Genomic DNA, 17,760 nt, shown 5'->3' on the forward strand with positions numbered 1-17,760 from the left:
AACAGATACCTAAGTGCCAGGTGAGTCACATCATTGATGCCCTGGAGTTGGTATATGCATCAATGACTGAAAATTACACGAGCGCATTTGGACGATGTACCACTAGCATATTCAGTGACTTTTTCTTCTTCTTGGTCAATAGCAAAATCAATAACTGGGAGCTACACACAAGTAGTTAAACAATTGTGTCAATAATAAAATTAATGATCAAAAATCACATACGATTAGCCGCCATCATTGCATATAGAATGAAGAAGAAAATAAAATGGGACCATGAAGAAAATCAAATGGGACCATGAGTCATAGCTTCCGGGGTCCAATAAAGATAAGTTGCCAATTTTCTACTTCTAAAACTTTATTTCTCTTGAAAAACGATATTTAAGTGAAAAACTAGGTAGCAGAACGCATTGAATCTTTTTTAGTGGAAGCAGTCATTTTTGACAATTTTCAACCCTCGATTGATTTCCTTGTTGGCTTTTACTTACAATACGGCAAATTCTTTGTGCGACATATTTGCACCTAATATCCACTATTATTTTCACTCATCTACAAAGAGAATCCAAAAGTAACAAACCCCCAAATAATAGTAGTAAGGTGACCTAAAACAAATGATTCCATGCCCCACTTATCGCTTTAATGATTGAACACTGAGATGAATTGTAAGCTTACATGATAATAATATTTGTTTTTTGTTCATCAACAGAATGCTGCGTACCTGATCATTCGAGGCATGAAGACCTTGCATCTTCGTGTGCAACAACAGAATTCAACAGCATTGAGGATGGCCAAAATTTTAGAGGCACATCCTAAGGTATATATTTTGTAAACTTAAGTAGCATTAACCCCTGGGAGGCTAACTAAATAGGTTACCAGTGTGCGATTATTGTTGGAAAGATTATAGTACAAAAGTTTATGCTGGGATTCACCACTTCGTATTTGAAAACAGATGTTACTGAAAATGTTTATCGGCAGGTGGCACACGCCTATTATCCTGGTTTGCCTAGCCATCCTGAACATCAGCTTGCCAAGAGGCAGATGACTAGTTTCGGTGGTGTTGTCAGTTTTGAGGTGAACATTATCGACGCTGTCCCTTTCTGGTATGCTGTTATTATATTCATTTGGTTAATAATGTTCCTTGATTATGCAGATTGATGGAGACTTTATGAGAACCATTAAATTCGTGGATGCACTGAAAATCCCATATATTGCTCCATCCTTTGGTGGCTGTGAGAGCATTGTGGATCAGCCAGCCACAATGTCTTACTGGTATCCCTCTTAACTCTTTTATCTTATGGTGGCTTCATAAATTTGAAGTTGTCATGCTATGTGGTTGAGTCTGATAAATTGGGTAGACCTGTGATCTTGACATATCACCGTATCAAGTCACACCAGATACTGCATGAAGGTGCCTACGTTCAGGTGCTTTGGCATTCCTAGACATGGTAGTGCATTAATTGGTTAATAATATGTTTCTGGTAAAAGAAACATGGTGTGCCCTGGATAGATGTCTACATGTCGTATTCGATAGCAACATTTAAAGCATGTTATGCGAAGCTTAACCAATTAAACTAGCGGAAATTGTTCAAGTTGAAGTTTACAGTAATGGATTTTTCGTTGATGCAACTGCTTGGTCGTTTATACATTGATTTCGCTTGATTACTTTAGGCGGGCTGAAGATACAGTAAAAGGCCAATGATTTCTTCTGTTTGCTGTGTTTTGATGCTCTTGAAACAGGGATCTCAGCCAGTCAGATAGAATCAAGTACGGGATGAAAGATAACTTGGTCCGTTTCAGCTTCGGAGTGGAAGACTTTGAAGATCTCAAGGCAGATATACTGCAGGCCCTGGAGACCATATGGACTGTGGCCTGTTTCTGTTTTATTTCCCATGTCCATTGTTGCATTGGTGCTTCAATTGACTTTTATCACCAATATGTGAGTTGTGTGGCTCTTACTGTTGCTCTCCACTACCTTTTCACATTTGCTACCCAATTTGTTTAGGGTGTCAACTGTTAAAGTTTGAACAAATAACGTCTAGGATTTGATAACATTTTTCTATATTTAGGGTCGACATATACATATGTGCCGAGTGAGTCACACCATTGAAGCACTGGAGTTGGTATATGCAGCAATGACTGAAAATCACACGCGCGCGTTTGAACGATGTACCACTAGCATATTCAGTGACTTTTTCTTCTTCTTGGTCAATAGCAAAATCAATAACTGGGAGCTACACACAAGTAGTTAAACAATTGTGTCAATAATAAAATTAATGATCAAAAATCACATACGATTAGCCGCCATCATTGCATATAGAATGAAGAAGAAAATAAAATGGGACCATGAAGAAAATCAAATGGGACCATGAGTCATAGCTTCCGGGGTCCAATAAAGATAAGTTGCCAATTTTCTACTTCTAAAACTTTATTTCCCATGAAAAACGATATTTAAGTGAAAAACTAGGTAGCATAACGCATTGAACCTTTTTTAGTGGAAGCAGTCATTTTTGACAATTTTCAACCCTCGACTGATTTCCTTGTTGGCTTTTACTTACAATACGGCAAATTCTTTGTGCGACATATTTGCACCTAATATCCACTATTATTTTCACTCATCTACAAAGAGAATCCAAAAGTAACAAACCCCAAAATAAGAGTAGTAAGGTGACCTAACTTTGTATTTTTATGTTAATTTTGATGCCTGATTTCATTTTTGTCGACCGTTGAATTGTCATGAAATTTTATAATGTTGTTGTGTAAGTAGTATGATGCCCTAGGAAATTTACGGATTGGATACCCAATGTACGAATCTTTTAGATTGGAATACTTAGAGTTGATGACCTTAGGGGGATCACACTATATTATATATGTCTATATTTCTGCCTGATTAAACCGCAATGGGGACCACACTATTATATACATATCATCATCCATCGTTGGCATAGTGTTTTTCTATAAGAACATCTAATGAAAATTGGAAGGTGCAAAACGTCTTAAAATGTGTATTTTACATTTTTGGTCGGCCGGAAAACTCCAATGGAGAGGTATAAATATCCATGTTGACGCTCACAATATACTTTTTGTTTGAAATGTTATTTCTTAGAGTAAATATCATATACTGTGAGTAAACATTCGGTAATAACTTGAGCTATCACGAAATCTTCTTGCATATATTAGTCATTAGGTTGTGAACATTCTTGCAGTTACAAGTTAAAAAGCTACAATATCGTGTGCAAATAACGTAGAACTCGATTGGATGTACTTTTAAAATAACTGAAAGCGATTTTGGTGAAACTATTTTTGGAACCAATCTTTAGTAAAAATACAAGTAAATTCTGGAAAAACACTTAAAGTGATTCCTAGAAGAAGCACGTAACTGGTGCTTCTTGCAGAAATCACTTAAAATGCTTTTGGAACCCAAATTTTTTTCTCTAAAAACGTTTTCAACTATTTTAAAAATACATCCAAACGATCTTGTAATTCAAGTGATTAACAACGTTCATCGAATGTCCAAAGTTACGAAAAAAATAAAAAGTTGCAACTCAATATAGTGTGTAAAATTGGAATTTTGTGACTCAAAAAGTTGGTACAAATACATGTTGCGAGTCAGATTCCACGTCTTGGACCAAAAGAAAAGTCAGATTCCACGTCGGCATCAAGCCAACTGGACCAACTTGGTAAATAAAACCAAAAAAAATCAGTAAAAAAACAAAATCATAAAATTACAGAAAAAGAAAAGGCGCGTATTAAAGCTGCAACGCATTTGCTCTCAATGTCGTCCATTTCTTCCCAACCTCGTTTCGTGACGAACCCAAAATCCCGAAAACTCGAACCCCATCACTCACCCATGGCCGTCTGCTCGTATCCTCCTAGGGTTTTCACTTCCTCCCAGCCCGGCACCCGCCCCCGATTATCGGGCCGGGTCGACCCGACGGTGCCGGTTCACGGCCTCTCCTCTCTCATCCTCAGGTTTCCCCCGAACTTCGTCCGCCAGCTCAGCACCAAGGCCCGCAGGAACTGCAGCAACATCGGCGTCGCGCAGATCGTCGCCGCCTCTTGGTCGAACAACAACCCCAACTCTGGCGTGTCGGCGGCACCGTCGGCTACAGCCGTCGATGCCGCCGCCACGGCCGCCATTTCCGTCGATCCGGCCCAGATTTCGGGCGGTGACGAGGTGGCGGTGTTTGAAAATGGTGTACAGTTGGGGGAGGCCTTGCCTTTGAAGGAGGCCTCGTTCTTGAGCTCCGATGGGAGCCTCGCAATTCATGCTGGTAATTTAACTATATTTTATGGGGTTTTTTTAATTATGATTTGCTTGGATTATTGTCTTAATGTTACAATTAAAAAGCTCAGTTCTTGATAATTATGCGGTGATTAGCGTGTGAGTAAAAATTGGGACTTTTTGTTTTTGTGAAGGTGAAAGATTGGGACGCGGCATAGTAACTGATGCAATTACAACCCCAGTGGTTAATACTTCTGCCTACTTCTTTAAGAAAACGGCTGACCTCATTGATTTCAAGGTATGCAATCACGCATTCCATATACTTATATTTTCTTACGATTTTCTGCATAATTGGGTGTAACTTTTTTGTAATATGCTGCAAAAGTTTGAAACTTTAAGAAAACAGACGATAAAATTGTGTTTTATGTATTGGGTAGCTGGTGATTGATGTGTTCTTGGATGGTTTTGGTTTATTGTCCTTTTACCTTGTTGCAGGAGAAACGCGCAACAAGTTTTGAATACGGGCGGTATGGAAATCCAACTACAGTAGTGGTTGAGGAGAAGATCAGGTTTGCATGTCTTTCATTCTCTTTTGTATTTTAAGCCTGCCTTTTGTGCTTCGAATCTATGTGTTGAATGTTTATTGAGGCCATGTTGTGGTGAACTGGTGATGGTTAGTGCGCTTGAGGGAGCGGAATCAACAATGATATTGGCATCTGGAATGTGTGCTTGCACTGTCATGTTGATGGCATTGGTTCCAGCTGGTGGGTATATCGTGACCACCACGGATTGCTATAGGAAGACTAGGATTTTCATTGAGACCATTCTTCCAAAAATGGGGATCACGGTAAAATTGTCCTGTTCTCATTTTGTGCAATGATTAGTTGTTCTGAATCTAGAGCAACAGAATACAGGTGTTACTTTTCAAATCGCCTGTGATCCTTTGTTAGTGTTTATACTTATAGATTACCACTCTCTATGCAGGCCACAATCATTGACCCTGCTGATGTGGGAGCCCTGGAAACTGCATTGGATGAGCACAAAGTCAGTGAGAAAGTATTTAGCTTGCTTTTTTGAAATTCTCTATAACTTAGCAAATAATGGTGACCCTGATTGTTTGTAAAATTTACTTCGGGACAGGTGTCTCTTTTCTTCACAGAGTCTCCTACTAATCCATTCCTCAGGTGTGTTGACATTAAGTTGGTTTCTGAGCTCTGTCACAAAAAAGGGGCGTTGGTCTGTATAGATGGCACTTTCGCCACACCTCTCAACCAGAAAGCCCTTGCCCTTGGGGCAGATCTTGTTGTGCATTCTGCAACGAAATTTATCGGTGGCCACAATGATGTAAGTCAGCAAGTGTCGAACCTAATCATTTGGAGTGAATACTCAGTGTATCAATTATTGTAAAGACTAAGCAAGTATCAATATCTTATTTCAGGTCCTTGCTGGTTGCATTAGCGGTTCCATGAAATTGATTTCAGAAATTCGTACTTTGCATCATGTTTTGGGTGGTGCTCTCAACCCGGTGAGTCATGTTTGTGGGTTATATATGTTTCTCGTCTCTTATTATTCTCAGTTGTCACGTTGATTGATGGTGTTAATTTCTACTTCCATTAAGAATGTAGGGTACTTCAACAAATGATTCCATGCTCCCACTTAATGCTTTAATGGTTGAAGAATGGAATGAATTGTAAGCTTACATGATAATAATAATTGTTTTTTTTTTCATCAACAGAATGCTGCATACCTGATCATTCGAGGCATGAAGACCTTGCATCTTCGTGTACAACAACAGAATTCAACAGCATTGAGGATGGCCAAAATTTTAGAGGCACATCCTAAGGTATATATTTTGTAAACTTAAGTAGCATTAACTAATGGGAGGCTAACTAAATAGGTTTCCAGTGTGTGATTACTGTTGGAAAGATTATAGAACAAAAGTTTAGGTTGGGATTCACCGTTTTGTATTTGAAAACATATGTTATTGACAATGTTTATCGGCAGGTGGCACACGTCTATTATCCTGGTTTGCCTAGTCATCCTGAACATCAGCTTGCCAAGAGGCAGATGACTGGTTTCGGTGGTGTTGTCAGTTTTGAGGTGAACATTCTTGGCGCTATCCCTTTTTGGTATGTAGTTATTATATTCATTTGGTTAATAATGTTCCTTGATCATGCAGATTGATGGAGACTTGATGAGAACCATTAAATTTGTGGATGCACTGAAAATCCCATATATTGCCCCATCCTTTGGTGGCTGTGAGAGCATTGTGGATCAGCCAGCCATAATGTCTTACTGGTATTCCTTCTAATTCTATATCTTATGGTGGCTTAATAAATTTGAAGTTGTTATGCTATGCGGTTGAGTCTGATAATTTGGGTAGATCTGTGATCTTGATATGTCACAATATCGAGTCACTCCAGATAACGTGTGAAGATGCCTAGTTTCGGGGTTTTAGTCAAAAGTTAATTTCGTAATCAAATAGCAGGTGCTTTGGCATTCCTAGACATGGAAGTGCATTAATTGGTTAAAAATATGTTTCTCGTATTACCAAAAATAAATTTTACTATGGAAACATGATGTACCCTGGATGGATGTCTACATGTTGTATTCATATAGCAACATTTATAGCTTGTTATGCGAAGCTTAACCAATTAACTTAGCCGAAATTATTTTCGTTGAAGTTTACAGTAATGGAATTTTCGTTGATGCAACTGCTTGGTCATTTATACATTGATATTGCTTGATTAATTTAGGTGGGCTGTAGATACAGCAAGTCAGATAGGATCAAGTCCATGATTTCTGATTGCTGTGTTTTGATGCTCTTGAAACAGGGATCTCAGCCAGCCTGATAGGATCAAGTACGGGATCAAGGATAACTTGGTCCGTTTCAGCTTCGGAGTCGAAGACTTTGAAGATCTCAAGGCTGACATACTGCAGGCCCTGGAGACCATATAGACTGTGGCCCGCCTCATATGCGGTTTTCTGTTTTATTTCTCTTCTCCATTGTTGCATTGGTGCTTCAATTGACTTTTGATCACCAAATGCTTTGTTCGGGTCCACTCGATGGGTCGTTGTCGATTCCATCCGGACCCTAAACTTTGTCTAATTTTCTTTTCCAAGTGCTCTTTCCAATTCCTTATCATTCCAATATGACTATGTTGGCTTTGTTTTTTCGTGTTAGAATGATTTGAAGTTGAATGAGAATTTAGAATCGTTCCAAGTGCTTTGAAATGAATATGAAGTTATGAACCATGGTTGATCATCAACTTTTTTCTACTGTGATAAATAAAACAGGAGCTGCTATTTGCGCAGCAGAATAGTTATAGTGAACCAATGCAAGGAAGAGTTGAGGATGACATTTTGAAGTGCTAATAGCAATTTACGTCGGAAAAGAGATTTTTTATGTGTACATCGGTCTCCTCTTTTCAGATACGAGGAGATTTTTATTTTTAGTGTAATCTATTGTGTGCGTACACTAGGTTTTTCAACCATTGGATTTTTTGTTAAAGATTCATTGACCAAGATTTCACAACTGCAAATTTAGATGCAGTTGCGTAGGGCTTTAAAGTTGAATGAACACAAACAAACTCTACTGCCCGAAAGTCGTATGAAGAAGTCTTTTCCATTCTGTCTGTTTCTTCGAGATAAACAAGACTTATTCTATGAAAAATCGTTCCGGCCAAGAAAAAGGCCATAGGATTTGAGAGAGATCTAGCTAGTGAAGTTCACGTAGATGGCGCTTGGTGATCATTTCATCGGTATTTGGCATGCACGGTACACGAATGAAGGACGGGAAATGGATGGTATTAACCCAGAATATTTCTTATGTCTCCAGCTAGATACAGTTTGATGCGCGGTGATCCTTGATTGAGGATAAATCGTAGGTTAGAATGACATAACTAAGACCGGTGACTTTTTATACCTAAAAAATGGCGCCGTCAATGTACTTTGAAGCATGCTAGAATATTTGGGATACGAGTTTCGAAATTCGGAAAGGGATCGTCTCCGGATTCCTTCTCCCTAATCCATCAAATCAGGGAATCCGTGTCATTAAAATTTGATCAAACAGCTACAAATAGAAGCCCACTCATTTTAAAAGTTATAATATCGTTAGATCAAATTTCAATATCACGGATGCTCTTATTTGATGGATTAGGAGGAAGGGATCCGGAGACCCTAGTGGTCCGAAGTGTAACATTTTCCATTTTTGAACCTCATTCAAGTTGTCGTGGTGACGGATTTATCAAAATCGAATGCCGTCTGCGGATCGAGGATGAGAGAATATGCGCAGCAACATGATCAAACAACGTAAAAACAACCAAATAAATCTGAAACTTTTGGAGAGTATTCGGGTAAGGATGAAAAATCCAAATGCACACCAACAAGAAATGTACTTGAAAAAACCACCCCACCTCTCTCTAGCCCACTTTCCAAATATTCCCACTTGAGAGACATTCTCAGGATCCGGATTAAATTTAATTTCTCTCTCTTAATATAAGAGGAAATCCTGTGAGCAGTTGATCTCCAGAGTTTGTTGAAAAGCCATGAAATTCGGGAAGAAGTTCAGGACCCACCTGGAGGAGACGCTCCCGGAGTGGAGGGACAAGTTCCTCTGCTACAATCTCCTGAAGAAGCTCCTCAAGGGCTTCCCTGCCACCGCGGCTGCCATAGCCGCGGTGGATTCCCTCCCTCGCCAACTCGAGTTTCAGCGCCAGCCGGCAGATGCCCATCCGGCCGCTGCTGATGGAGGTGATGGTGGGTTCCACCCTTTGGCCGGACTCCAGGATTGGTTCGTTGCGATTCTGAATGAGGAGCTGGAGAAGTTAAACAATTTCTATGTGGATAAGGAGGAGGAGTTCGTTATCCGTTTCCAGGTTATTATGATTGCCTTTTTTTCTTCGTGTTTTCTTGAATCTGCATGTGTGGATACATAAATACGCGCTTTAATTTTGATGGGTAGTTGATGGATTTGGCTTGCTTGTTATGGATGTTACAAAAATTCAATCTTTCTCTTCGTGTTAAGCGATTTGCAGATACTGGTGTTATGCTGGTCTCTTAGGCCTTGATTGGTTTCTAGTAACGGATTGGATTGGATAACTCACTACGTTTAGTGTAAGTTGAACGAAGAAATGGAAATTTTGTCCGAGTTGATGGTAAGATTCAGAGGATTCAGAGGGAGAAGTTTCTTTCATGGCAGGAATTCGGAGCTTGCGTCCATTTCTTCATTCAAGAGCCTTTGAATCTAGTGAGTTATCCAATTCAATCGACACCAAACGAGAGCAGGATCTTAAGATGATTGATAGGCACGAGTAGGAGTAGGATGGCATCTGTAAGCAAGTGCATTTTAGCTAAGGATTGTGTGTGGCTGGAACGATTTGTTGAGATAGAGTAGTGGTAAAAGAACACAGAAGAGTTCTAAAATATTTCTTGAAAACAAGGGAAGTTTTCATAATAAACAGGTCGAGCCTCGAGTCTCAACTAGTTGAATTTCTCTTTTGATCATTAAAGTCGAGAACCTTTTCACTTAACTAAGATCTCTCTCCTGGATCAACGAATGGTGTGTAAATGGAAGTCTGTATTTGTGTGGTGCTTGTTCGCTTGAAGCTAAGCCTTTTTTTTCCTGGTTATCTGCTCTCATCTGCAAACTGCAATAATGACAGGAACTGAAAGGAAGAATCGAGAGCGTCAATGAAAGGAGCAGCAGGGGTGGTGTATTTACATCAGAGAGCGAGTTCAGTGAAGAAGTGATGGACATCCGTAAGGACTTTGTCACCATCCACGGGGAGATGGTGCTTCTAAAAAATTATAGCTCGTTGAATTTTGCAGGTACAACAGCTACTTCTTTTCACCTTCCATATTTAGCCTGTATTGTACAACCGTTAGCATCAGGGAATTTCTTCATTATATATCTGCGTTATCTATTGCTAAAATCAGCTGTCTTCTGGCTCAATAGGGCTTGTCAAAATTCTAAAGAAGTACGATAAGCGAACTGGAGGAGTGTTGCGTGTACGTTTCACGCAACTAGCCGTACGCCAGCCTTTCTTTACAACAGAACCTCTCACGAGGCTAGTCCGTGAATGCGAGGCAAATCTCGAGCTTCTCTTCCCTTTGGAAGCGGAAATCATTGAAGGTACACCAACCACACAAGATGAAACCACCCCAGACACAGGTCACTCAAACCCACAATCCAATGCTTCGGCAAATATTGCATCTGAGACACCTTCAAACATGGAGGCAAACATGGAGGCAAACACGGATATATATCGTGGGACTGTTGCTGCAATCAAAGCCATTCAAGGCCTTCAAAACCCAAGCTCCACTTCCAGCCCATGGTCGCTTTCAAATCACTTAAGAAGCCAGGACGAGGAGAGCAGCGGTGCTGTCACAGCCGAAAATTCTACGTCAAACTCTGTAGGCAGCTGGCAGAGCGAAGAGGAGGATGACCAGTTGTAGTAGTGTTTAACCGATCAGCTCCTGCAATACATCCTCCGTTTCTGATCAAGAGGACGACAGTGTGCGTAACAGCGTTTATCTTAATGCTTTCGGTGTTACATTCTTGTTTCCGCTTCTTGTGGCAACCGGAATCCTAAACCCTAGGAGAAATTTACCATAGCATAATAGCACTAATCTGAAAGTGGTGTAGTTCTTTCAGTAGTACTTTTCAATGTTGTGCAGTTTTCTCATTAGCATTTGCTTGAAACTTAAAATGTTGAACAACTTCACTAGAGCTAAATCTCATTCTGCTCTTCTTTTGTTATCTTTTGATTTTTGGTTCATTTGTAACGCGTAGTGATTTTGGCACACGTTTTTATGCATGAGAAGAAAATGAATGCGGAAATTATTTTCCTTGCATAGCATAGAACGAATGACAAACTCCAACCATTAGGAGTCTCGTTCTCATGGTCATCAGGTGACTAAGGATGCATGATCATTCACCTTAGATTTGATATTAAAACATTAATAACACGTTCATTCATTATCTTCCTTAATATCCGAAGAAGAAAGAACACCCAGAAACCCTCCGCCCGTGTAGAGAGTAGAAATTTTTTATGATATTGAAATCTTCAATGAGACAAACGTAACAAGATAACAAGTCCCTAACCATTCATTTTTCACTTCTTTCTTGGGTCATTTCAATTCATTTCAGATTTTTTTTTTCTTGAGAATCTTCAGAATTGAAGGATGAGCATTTGAGGACTTTTCTCCAAGAGGACGTCAATTTTTTGATGTCCTTTTTGGGGAGACAAAAGAAAGAATTTGAACCACTTGGTGGCCTCCTCCATTTCTGTTTGGATAGCAATCTCTGGCTGGCTCTACTGTTTAAGTGGCCATCAAATTCAGTTGTATCCACAGGTTTTATGGCCCCAAAATTAACTGCAATAATTGAGTGAGGCATCAAGTTGCGTGCTGATCTTTCAACCCTTTACTCAAGATGTGGATGTAGCCACGTTAGTTAGAGTGGTGGTGTTCTCGTTATGCACTTGAATTCCTTCCCTGTAGTTTAGAATATCGTTAAAAAAGTAGGAAAACACTTTAAACACTTGATAACAAGCAAGATAGGGTGTGTTCACTTTCCTTTTTGTTCAGTCTTCCAAACAAAAATGAAGAGAACAATTACAATTGCCTATTTTTCACTCATATTTTGCAAACAAAACGAAGAAAAGTGAAAATAAAAAATAAAATTCTGCAACTTTCACTCCTATCATATTTTGTCCATGGAAAACATGTTCATCCGCTCCTGGTGTGATCACGGTCGTAGTTGAAGGGTAGGGGTACAGACTTGAACGCCCGATACTTTCCGACGTTGTTCAAGTGCTCATTCTCCAACCTGCTTGGTAAAACATCGAATGCTTATTAGTCGACAGCAGTTCAAGTTGCTCGATTTTGGAGAGTTGAGTACTGAGGAGGAAAACATACCGAAAGAAATTCCAAATGCCACGACGGATGATCTCTAAACAGGCAACTATCGTGATCAAGGCTGTTCTATGGACGAAAGGTGCTCCTCTAATTCCTAATACTGACTGCATCCAAGCGAGTCTCAGTAGAACATTCAACCCCTGCATCATGTCACATTATTCGATATTAATGTCAAACGATAAGGAACGAATGGCACTCCATAAGGGTTGAAGAAGTCAGCTTGTAAGTTGTAATCCTACCATGGCAACAAAATAAACATTGTGGTTTGATACGAGGAGTTTATCTCTCAGCCAAGGGTTCTTAGAATTTCGTTGCAGAAGACCCCAATCAATGACAATGTCCCAGTATGTACCGAAAACAGTTGCCACAACTGAACTAACTATAGCGAGGATTTTCCATGTCATCCCTGCTTTCATATCAAAACTTGTTCTCATGGCTACTGCAACGATTGTTGAGAAGTATTTCAGCGCATTTAACCCTTGCATTCTGTCTTTCTCCTCTATCAAGCGTCGCACACACTGCAAGCAGAGAACAGTTAAAACCATATACTTTCATGAAGGAGAAATTAAAGAGTTTTGAACACAGAATACCTGAAGCGAACGCATCCAATAAGGAATAATTGCTACAATGAAGTAGAAAGATTTAAAAACGTGGCTGTCAAGGCAGTTGTGTGATCTTTTTTTGAAGTCCCCCCAACCGTAATAGCAAACGTAGAATTCCAAACTCCTGAAGGCTTGAACCTGAATGAAAATTTACAACATTACTCGATCATAAGCAACACAAGTATCAATACGCTAAATGAATCATAGTAGTGTCAGTACCTGGCTAGTAAGCTGATCTGCCAAGAAAAAATCCGGGAGGGTAACCTACCGAAAAAACAAACAAAATTTTTATGTGTTCTACTTGAGCGTATCCGATTAGTATGCCCACAGGAAGAAGTTATGCTCTGGTTACCTTATAAAGAGGAGCAAGAAGACAACGGAATATGCACAGGAGGAGGAAATATCGACTGGAACGATATATAATGTTGAAAGGACAAACCATTATAAGAAGCACAACCTGCAAATGTAATATATCCATGAAAAAGATTCATGAGCAAACTGTTTTAACAAAGTAAATCAGTTTTGTTGAAGAATCTCTCTCTTACAATGACTAGGCCCAGGGGGACCAATTCTTTCACGGCTACGTAGCTTTTTGTTCTCGGATCCAACTCCATATCCAAATTTGAGATGGTACCAGCCAATGCGAGAATTGCAAGTCCTGAACTGATAAGGAATAGCTGTCTGTAACCAATCTCTGACCCTTGGTTGAAGCCAAAGATAAATGGATAATTTACACGATAGCGCCTCCAAAAGAATATGTTCCCTGAGAACATGATCAGATGTAGGACAATGAATCCAAACAAACTGCAAAAGTGGGAAAATGAATGATCGTCAAGAAACAAAAAGCTATGCAGGTTTAAATTTCTCCACAGATGTAGATATGATGGGATAACTATTATGCACACACTCGCCTGTACAGCGGAAATATGTTTTCCATGTACAGATCATGCCCGTTGCTCTTAAGGATATTTCTTGCATGCATAAGCACAATGATGGCTACTGCAAGTGCAATCGAGCCCCCGAAGAGCAGCCCTGCAGGTACACAACATTAAAATGATCATTGATATCTTGCGTAAGGTCCACTAGATATGGAAACTGAGAAAGAACAAAGAACTTGTCATTCAGATAGCACTACTCTTACCCAAGAAAAATGTATTTCTATGCTTTTCCCTTTTGGTTTTCGGTCTTAATGTCTTCATTCCTTTTCTTCGATTTCCATTTGCGAAGTGCTTTATGAAGGTACTCTCCACCCTTTCCATAAGCCTAGTAACCTGCGAAGCCAAAGGATGGATCATAAGAAAAAGCTTTAGACGGGCAATGGTCTGGATTCGTGGTAATCGTCTGGATCAGAAAAAAAAGCTTCACTCACTTCATCGCTGCTACCGAGATAAGAATTATCCACCATATTCAAGTAAGCCTTCGATGCAGGCCTTGAAGAGAACTGCACAATCACACGGTTAGTATGATCGAAACAAATACTTTCAATTTTGAATGGATGAATCGGAAACAAAGCAACCAAACCTTGTCATATTTCTTCATGATCTTCGAGAAGGCCAATTGATTAAGGAAACTGCACCCTCCATTAGCAATATAATCAGTCATACATAGCACTAATTTTTCGAGTAATGTAATCAGGTTTTGTCATGTTACCAGTAGCTTTTCAAAAGCCGGAGCTTTTTGTAGAACTCGCTAAAAGCCTGTGTCATTTGCTCTTCTACTTTCTTCAGCTCTTTCTTGCTGAATGATAAGTCGGGTTTCGTATTCGGCTGGAATATGCTTTTGATTGTTGATACAGGAGTTTCAGGCACCACGTTGATCTTTATATGATTCAAAACCTCTAGTGGTTGTGGTTTAAACCCCTTAATATCCACCGTGCCTCTGTTGGGTTTCCGGTCAGCGGTTTCCAATTCCTCGATTCCCCTCTCTTCATCTTCTTCCAATATTTCTCCTTCATTGCTCATCTCAACTTCTTGAATTACATCCATATCTTTCCCTCCTTCACAGTCAAAACAAATACTTCAAATATTAGGGAAAAATGAAAAAAAAAAATCTTATTGAATTAAGAATCTTATGCGCCTTTTTTCACCTTCTGCACTCCTTCCCTCAATTATGTAATTGATTTATGGCTCGAAAAAAAATGGAATGCAGAAGGTGAAAAGGGTAATTCGGAAAATCACTTCCTTCCCCAAATCTATTGAACTTAAAGCCTATGTTATCTAAAGTTTCAAACTTTATATAACATGGAATCTACTAAGAAACCAAAAGAAATACAACTAAAAAAGTTCACATTTATTTTTTTGCTTCTTAATTACCTGTTTTTCTACCACTTGGATGAACAAATGAGACTGAAGAAATCCCATTGCTTGCCAATTCACTTCCTCCTCCAATATCCACCTTTGGATTATCAACCTTTAACCTAAGAGCGATCAAACCATCCATCTGCCTACTCAACTCCTCAGCCTCCTCCACAACTTCCCCAACTTTCTTCTTGTAAAAGCAATTCACTTTGTTAAACTCATCGTCCAGGCTCCTAAAAAACACCTCCTCAAACTCTCCTCCGTCCTCGGACGGCATCAAGAACCTTGTCTGCCACTGCCCTTCCTCCCCTTCTTCAGCCACAAGTATCTCCTCGTCCTCCATCTTCCTCAGCGAGCCGCGTTGTCGGCTTGTCAGCCCACTGAATGCTCTGTAGAGTGACACCCTCCGCTTTAGTACCGACCCTGCCGGCGTCGTGGCCATTGGTGTTGATGATGCATATTTCTTCCGGAAACGCAGGATGTCTTTTATGATAAGCTTGAGAGAGTTGTAGTCCATGTATGCTTCTCGCCATTCCGGCACCATTTGCGAAACGAACTCTTTTCCGAACTTCATCTTCTTCCTCCTCCAACCAAGCCCTCAACGAGTACGTAGCTCAGTTGATTACGAACATTCACTCTTGCACTCGGAAGCTTTGGTTTATTTAGGCAACCGTGTTGCGTTCTTGCTTTTTGTACATTGCTTCTGTTCAGATGTGAGATTCGAGAAAGAAGACGTTCTCTGTACAAGGAAGGTTGTCTCGTATCATTTAACGTGAATTTTATTTTTATTTTTGGTAAAATCCAAATCAATATAACATGTAGAATTCTTTATTTTTGGAAGCTTCCCTCCTTATTTTTCGACAAAACAACGCCCAATTCAAATTTAAACCTATTTAATCTACGTGAAAGAGAATTAGAACTACATGCAAATGGGCAATAACAAGCAAACTGACTTAGGTGCAGTTTGGGATTGAGATGATTAAAAAAAAAACTGGTATGAAAAAAAGTCGGGAGTTTTTTTGTGTTTGGTAAACATTCAGCTTCAGTTTTTTTTCACAGTTTTGGGTGAAAAAAAACTAAAAACAAGAAGCTGCAAAACCCAGCTTTGAAAAACCGGCTTTTTTCACATCTGTTTTACATAAAAGTTTACCAAACACTATAATACTACTTTTTTTTTTTTCCAAAAGCATTTTTACAAAAAAGTTTACCAAACACTCTACAGCTTTATTTCACAGCCGTTTATTCTCACAGTTCAGTAGAAACAGTTTTTTTTTTTCAAAACACAACAATACCAAACCAGCCCTTAGATTGACTGACCTAATCCACGTCCGTCGATATTAAAGATCGCTCGCCAACATGCTCCACTGTTATCTACTTGTTACAACCACACCTATCACCTGTGGTCCTGCTTTTTGTTGTCTTCCATGGATGAATATGCAGTCGCGGACGTATGCTGTCAATGATGTAACAGGAGTAAATGTACTCGACCAAGACTGGGGTAACCAGAGTAAATGCACTTGACTAAGACTGGACTATATTTAGTTAGCTGGCTTTTCAACATTTGTTCTTAATTTGATTTGTTCCTTTACATGCTAAGATCTTTTCTCTTTTGATCACTTGCGTTGTACAAAAATTAACGCAGAATCTGCAACTCTCGAATGTGCAGATAAGCAAATTTCATGGTGGATGCTATAACTTTCTTAGGCCATCATGTTGATAATTTGTGTATTTGGGATGGGATGATCCTTCCTCAAGCTATAAATGCTTCCTTGTTTGACTCTCGACGTCTCTTAAAATTAATACTTTTGTTAATCACTTGAGTTACAAAAAAAGACTGTGTTACAAGATATGATGATTTGTTGCATTAACTTTGGTTAGGTAATATATACAAATTACACTAAATTTTTGGGGGTAAATTACATAGTAGCCCCTCAGGTTTGAGCTCTATTGCAATCTCATACAACATCTTTAAAACATTTTACTTTCATACCTCAAGTACTATTTTATTTCAATTTCATACAACCGTTAGATTTTCCATCCATGGATCTGTTAAATGCTGACGTGGCTGCCACATATATGACACGTGGCTGCCAAATGTCTGCCACGTGGCAAATAAAATAATTTTTTAATTTAAAAAAAAAAACATATTTGTCACTTTTTTTTTTCTCTTTCTTCTTCTTCTTCTCTCTCTTTCTTCTTCTTCTGGGTTCGGACCTTTTTTTTTTTTTTTTTTTTCTTTCTTCTTCTTCTTCTCCCTCCTCCTCCTCTTTCTTCTTCTCTTCTTCTTCTTCCTCCTTCTTCTGGGTTCGATCCCTTTCTTCTTCTTTTTTTCTTTCTCTTTCTTCTTCTTCTCTTTCTCTTTCTTCTTCTCTTCTTCTTCTTCTTCCTCCTTCTTCTGGATTCGGTCCCTTTCTTCTTTTTTTTTTTTTCTCTTTCTTCTTCTTCTCTTTCTCTTTCTTCTTCTTCTTCTTCTTCTTCTTCTTCTTCTTCTTCTCTTTCTCTTTCTTCTTCTTCTGGGTTCGGACCTTTTTTTTTTTTTTTTTTCTTCTTCTTCTTCTTCTTCTCCCTCCTCCTCCTCTTTCTTCTTCTCTTCTTCTTCTTCCTCCTTCTTCTTCTGGGTTCGGTCCTTTTTTTTTTTTTTTCTCTTTCTTCTTCTTCTCTTTCTCTTTCTTCTTCTTCTTCTCTTTCTTTTTCTTCTTCTTCTGGGTTCGGACCTTTTTTT

General features: G+C 39.2%; 4 protein-coding genes across 5 annotated transcripts; 3 read left to right on the forward strand and 1 right to left on the reverse strand.

The window, feature by feature from the left end:
* The first annotated feature begins 691 nt into the window (after positions 1 to 691).
* Positions 692 to 2,056, forward strand: LOC114826725 (cystathionine gamma-synthase 1, chloroplastic-like). The gene is made up of 4 exons (XM_029107507.2): positions 692 to 811; positions 973 to 1,068; positions 1,148 to 1,266; positions 1,735 to 2,056. The coding sequence occupies exons 1-4, from the start codon at positions 731 to 733 to the stop codon at positions 1,997 to 1,999; spliced, it is 561 nt and encodes a 186-aa protein (XP_028963340.1). The 5' UTR covers positions 692 to 730; the 3' UTR covers positions 2,000 to 2,056.
* Positions 2,057 to 3,713: 1,657 nt separating this feature from the next.
* Positions 3,714 to 7,445, forward strand: LOC103432045 (cystathionine gamma-synthase 1, chloroplastic-like). Its single transcript, XM_029107821.2, has 11 exons — positions 3,714 to 4,268; positions 4,414 to 4,517; positions 4,715 to 4,788; positions 4,898 to 5,066; positions 5,204 to 5,263; positions 5,360 to 5,563; positions 5,658 to 5,744; positions 5,955 to 6,062; positions 6,224 to 6,319; positions 6,399 to 6,517; positions 7,054 to 7,445. The coding sequence occupies exons 1-11, from the start codon at positions 3,770 to 3,772 to the stop codon at positions 7,175 to 7,177; spliced, it is 1,644 nt and encodes a 547-aa protein (XP_028963654.1). The 5' UTR covers positions 3,714 to 3,769; the 3' UTR covers positions 7,178 to 7,445.
* Positions 7,446 to 8,371: 926 nt separating this feature from the next.
* LOC103442376 (SPX domain-containing protein 4) lies at positions 8,372 to 10,979 on the forward strand. Its single transcript, XM_008381158.4, has 3 exons — positions 8,372 to 9,096; positions 9,883 to 10,048; positions 10,176 to 10,979. The coding sequence occupies exons 1-3, from the start codon at positions 8,767 to 8,769 to the stop codon at positions 10,673 to 10,675; spliced, it is 996 nt and encodes a 331-aa protein (XP_008379380.2). The 5' UTR covers positions 8,372 to 8,766; the 3' UTR covers positions 10,676 to 10,979.
* Positions 10,980 to 11,734: 755 nt separating this feature from the next.
* Positions 11,735 to 15,907, reverse strand: LOC103442374 (phosphate transporter PHO1 homolog 9-like). Of its 2 annotated transcripts, none has more exons than XM_008381157.4 (13): positions 15,054 to 15,907; positions 14,392 to 14,734; positions 14,263 to 14,311; positions 14,111 to 14,182; positions 13,883 to 14,012; positions 13,653 to 13,773; positions 13,287 to 13,545; positions 13,094 to 13,198; positions 12,961 to 13,005; positions 12,730 to 12,879; positions 12,379 to 12,657; positions 12,140 to 12,279; positions 11,735 to 12,050 (listed from the first exon to the last, which is right to left on the reverse strand). In XM_008381157.4, exons 1-13 carry the CDS (start codon positions 15,610 to 15,612, stop codon positions 11,951 to 11,953), a joined length of 2,352 nt encoding a protein of 783 aa, XP_008379379.2. In that variant the 5' UTR covers positions 15,613 to 15,907; the 3' UTR covers positions 11,735 to 11,950. The 2 variants fall into 2 exon arrangements, with proteins under 2 accessions (XP_008379379.2, XP_028963653.1); XM_029107820.2 differs by having other exon boundaries at positions 14,392 to 14,737.
* Positions 15,908 to 17,760: the final 1,853 nt, after the last annotated feature.

The sequence above is a fragment of the Malus domestica genome, chromosome 09 (genome assembly GCF_042453785.1).
Source record: "Malus domestica chromosome 09, GDT2T_hap1".
Classification (NCBI taxonomy): Eukaryota; Viridiplantae; Streptophyta; class Magnoliopsida; order Rosales; family Rosaceae; genus Malus; species Malus domestica.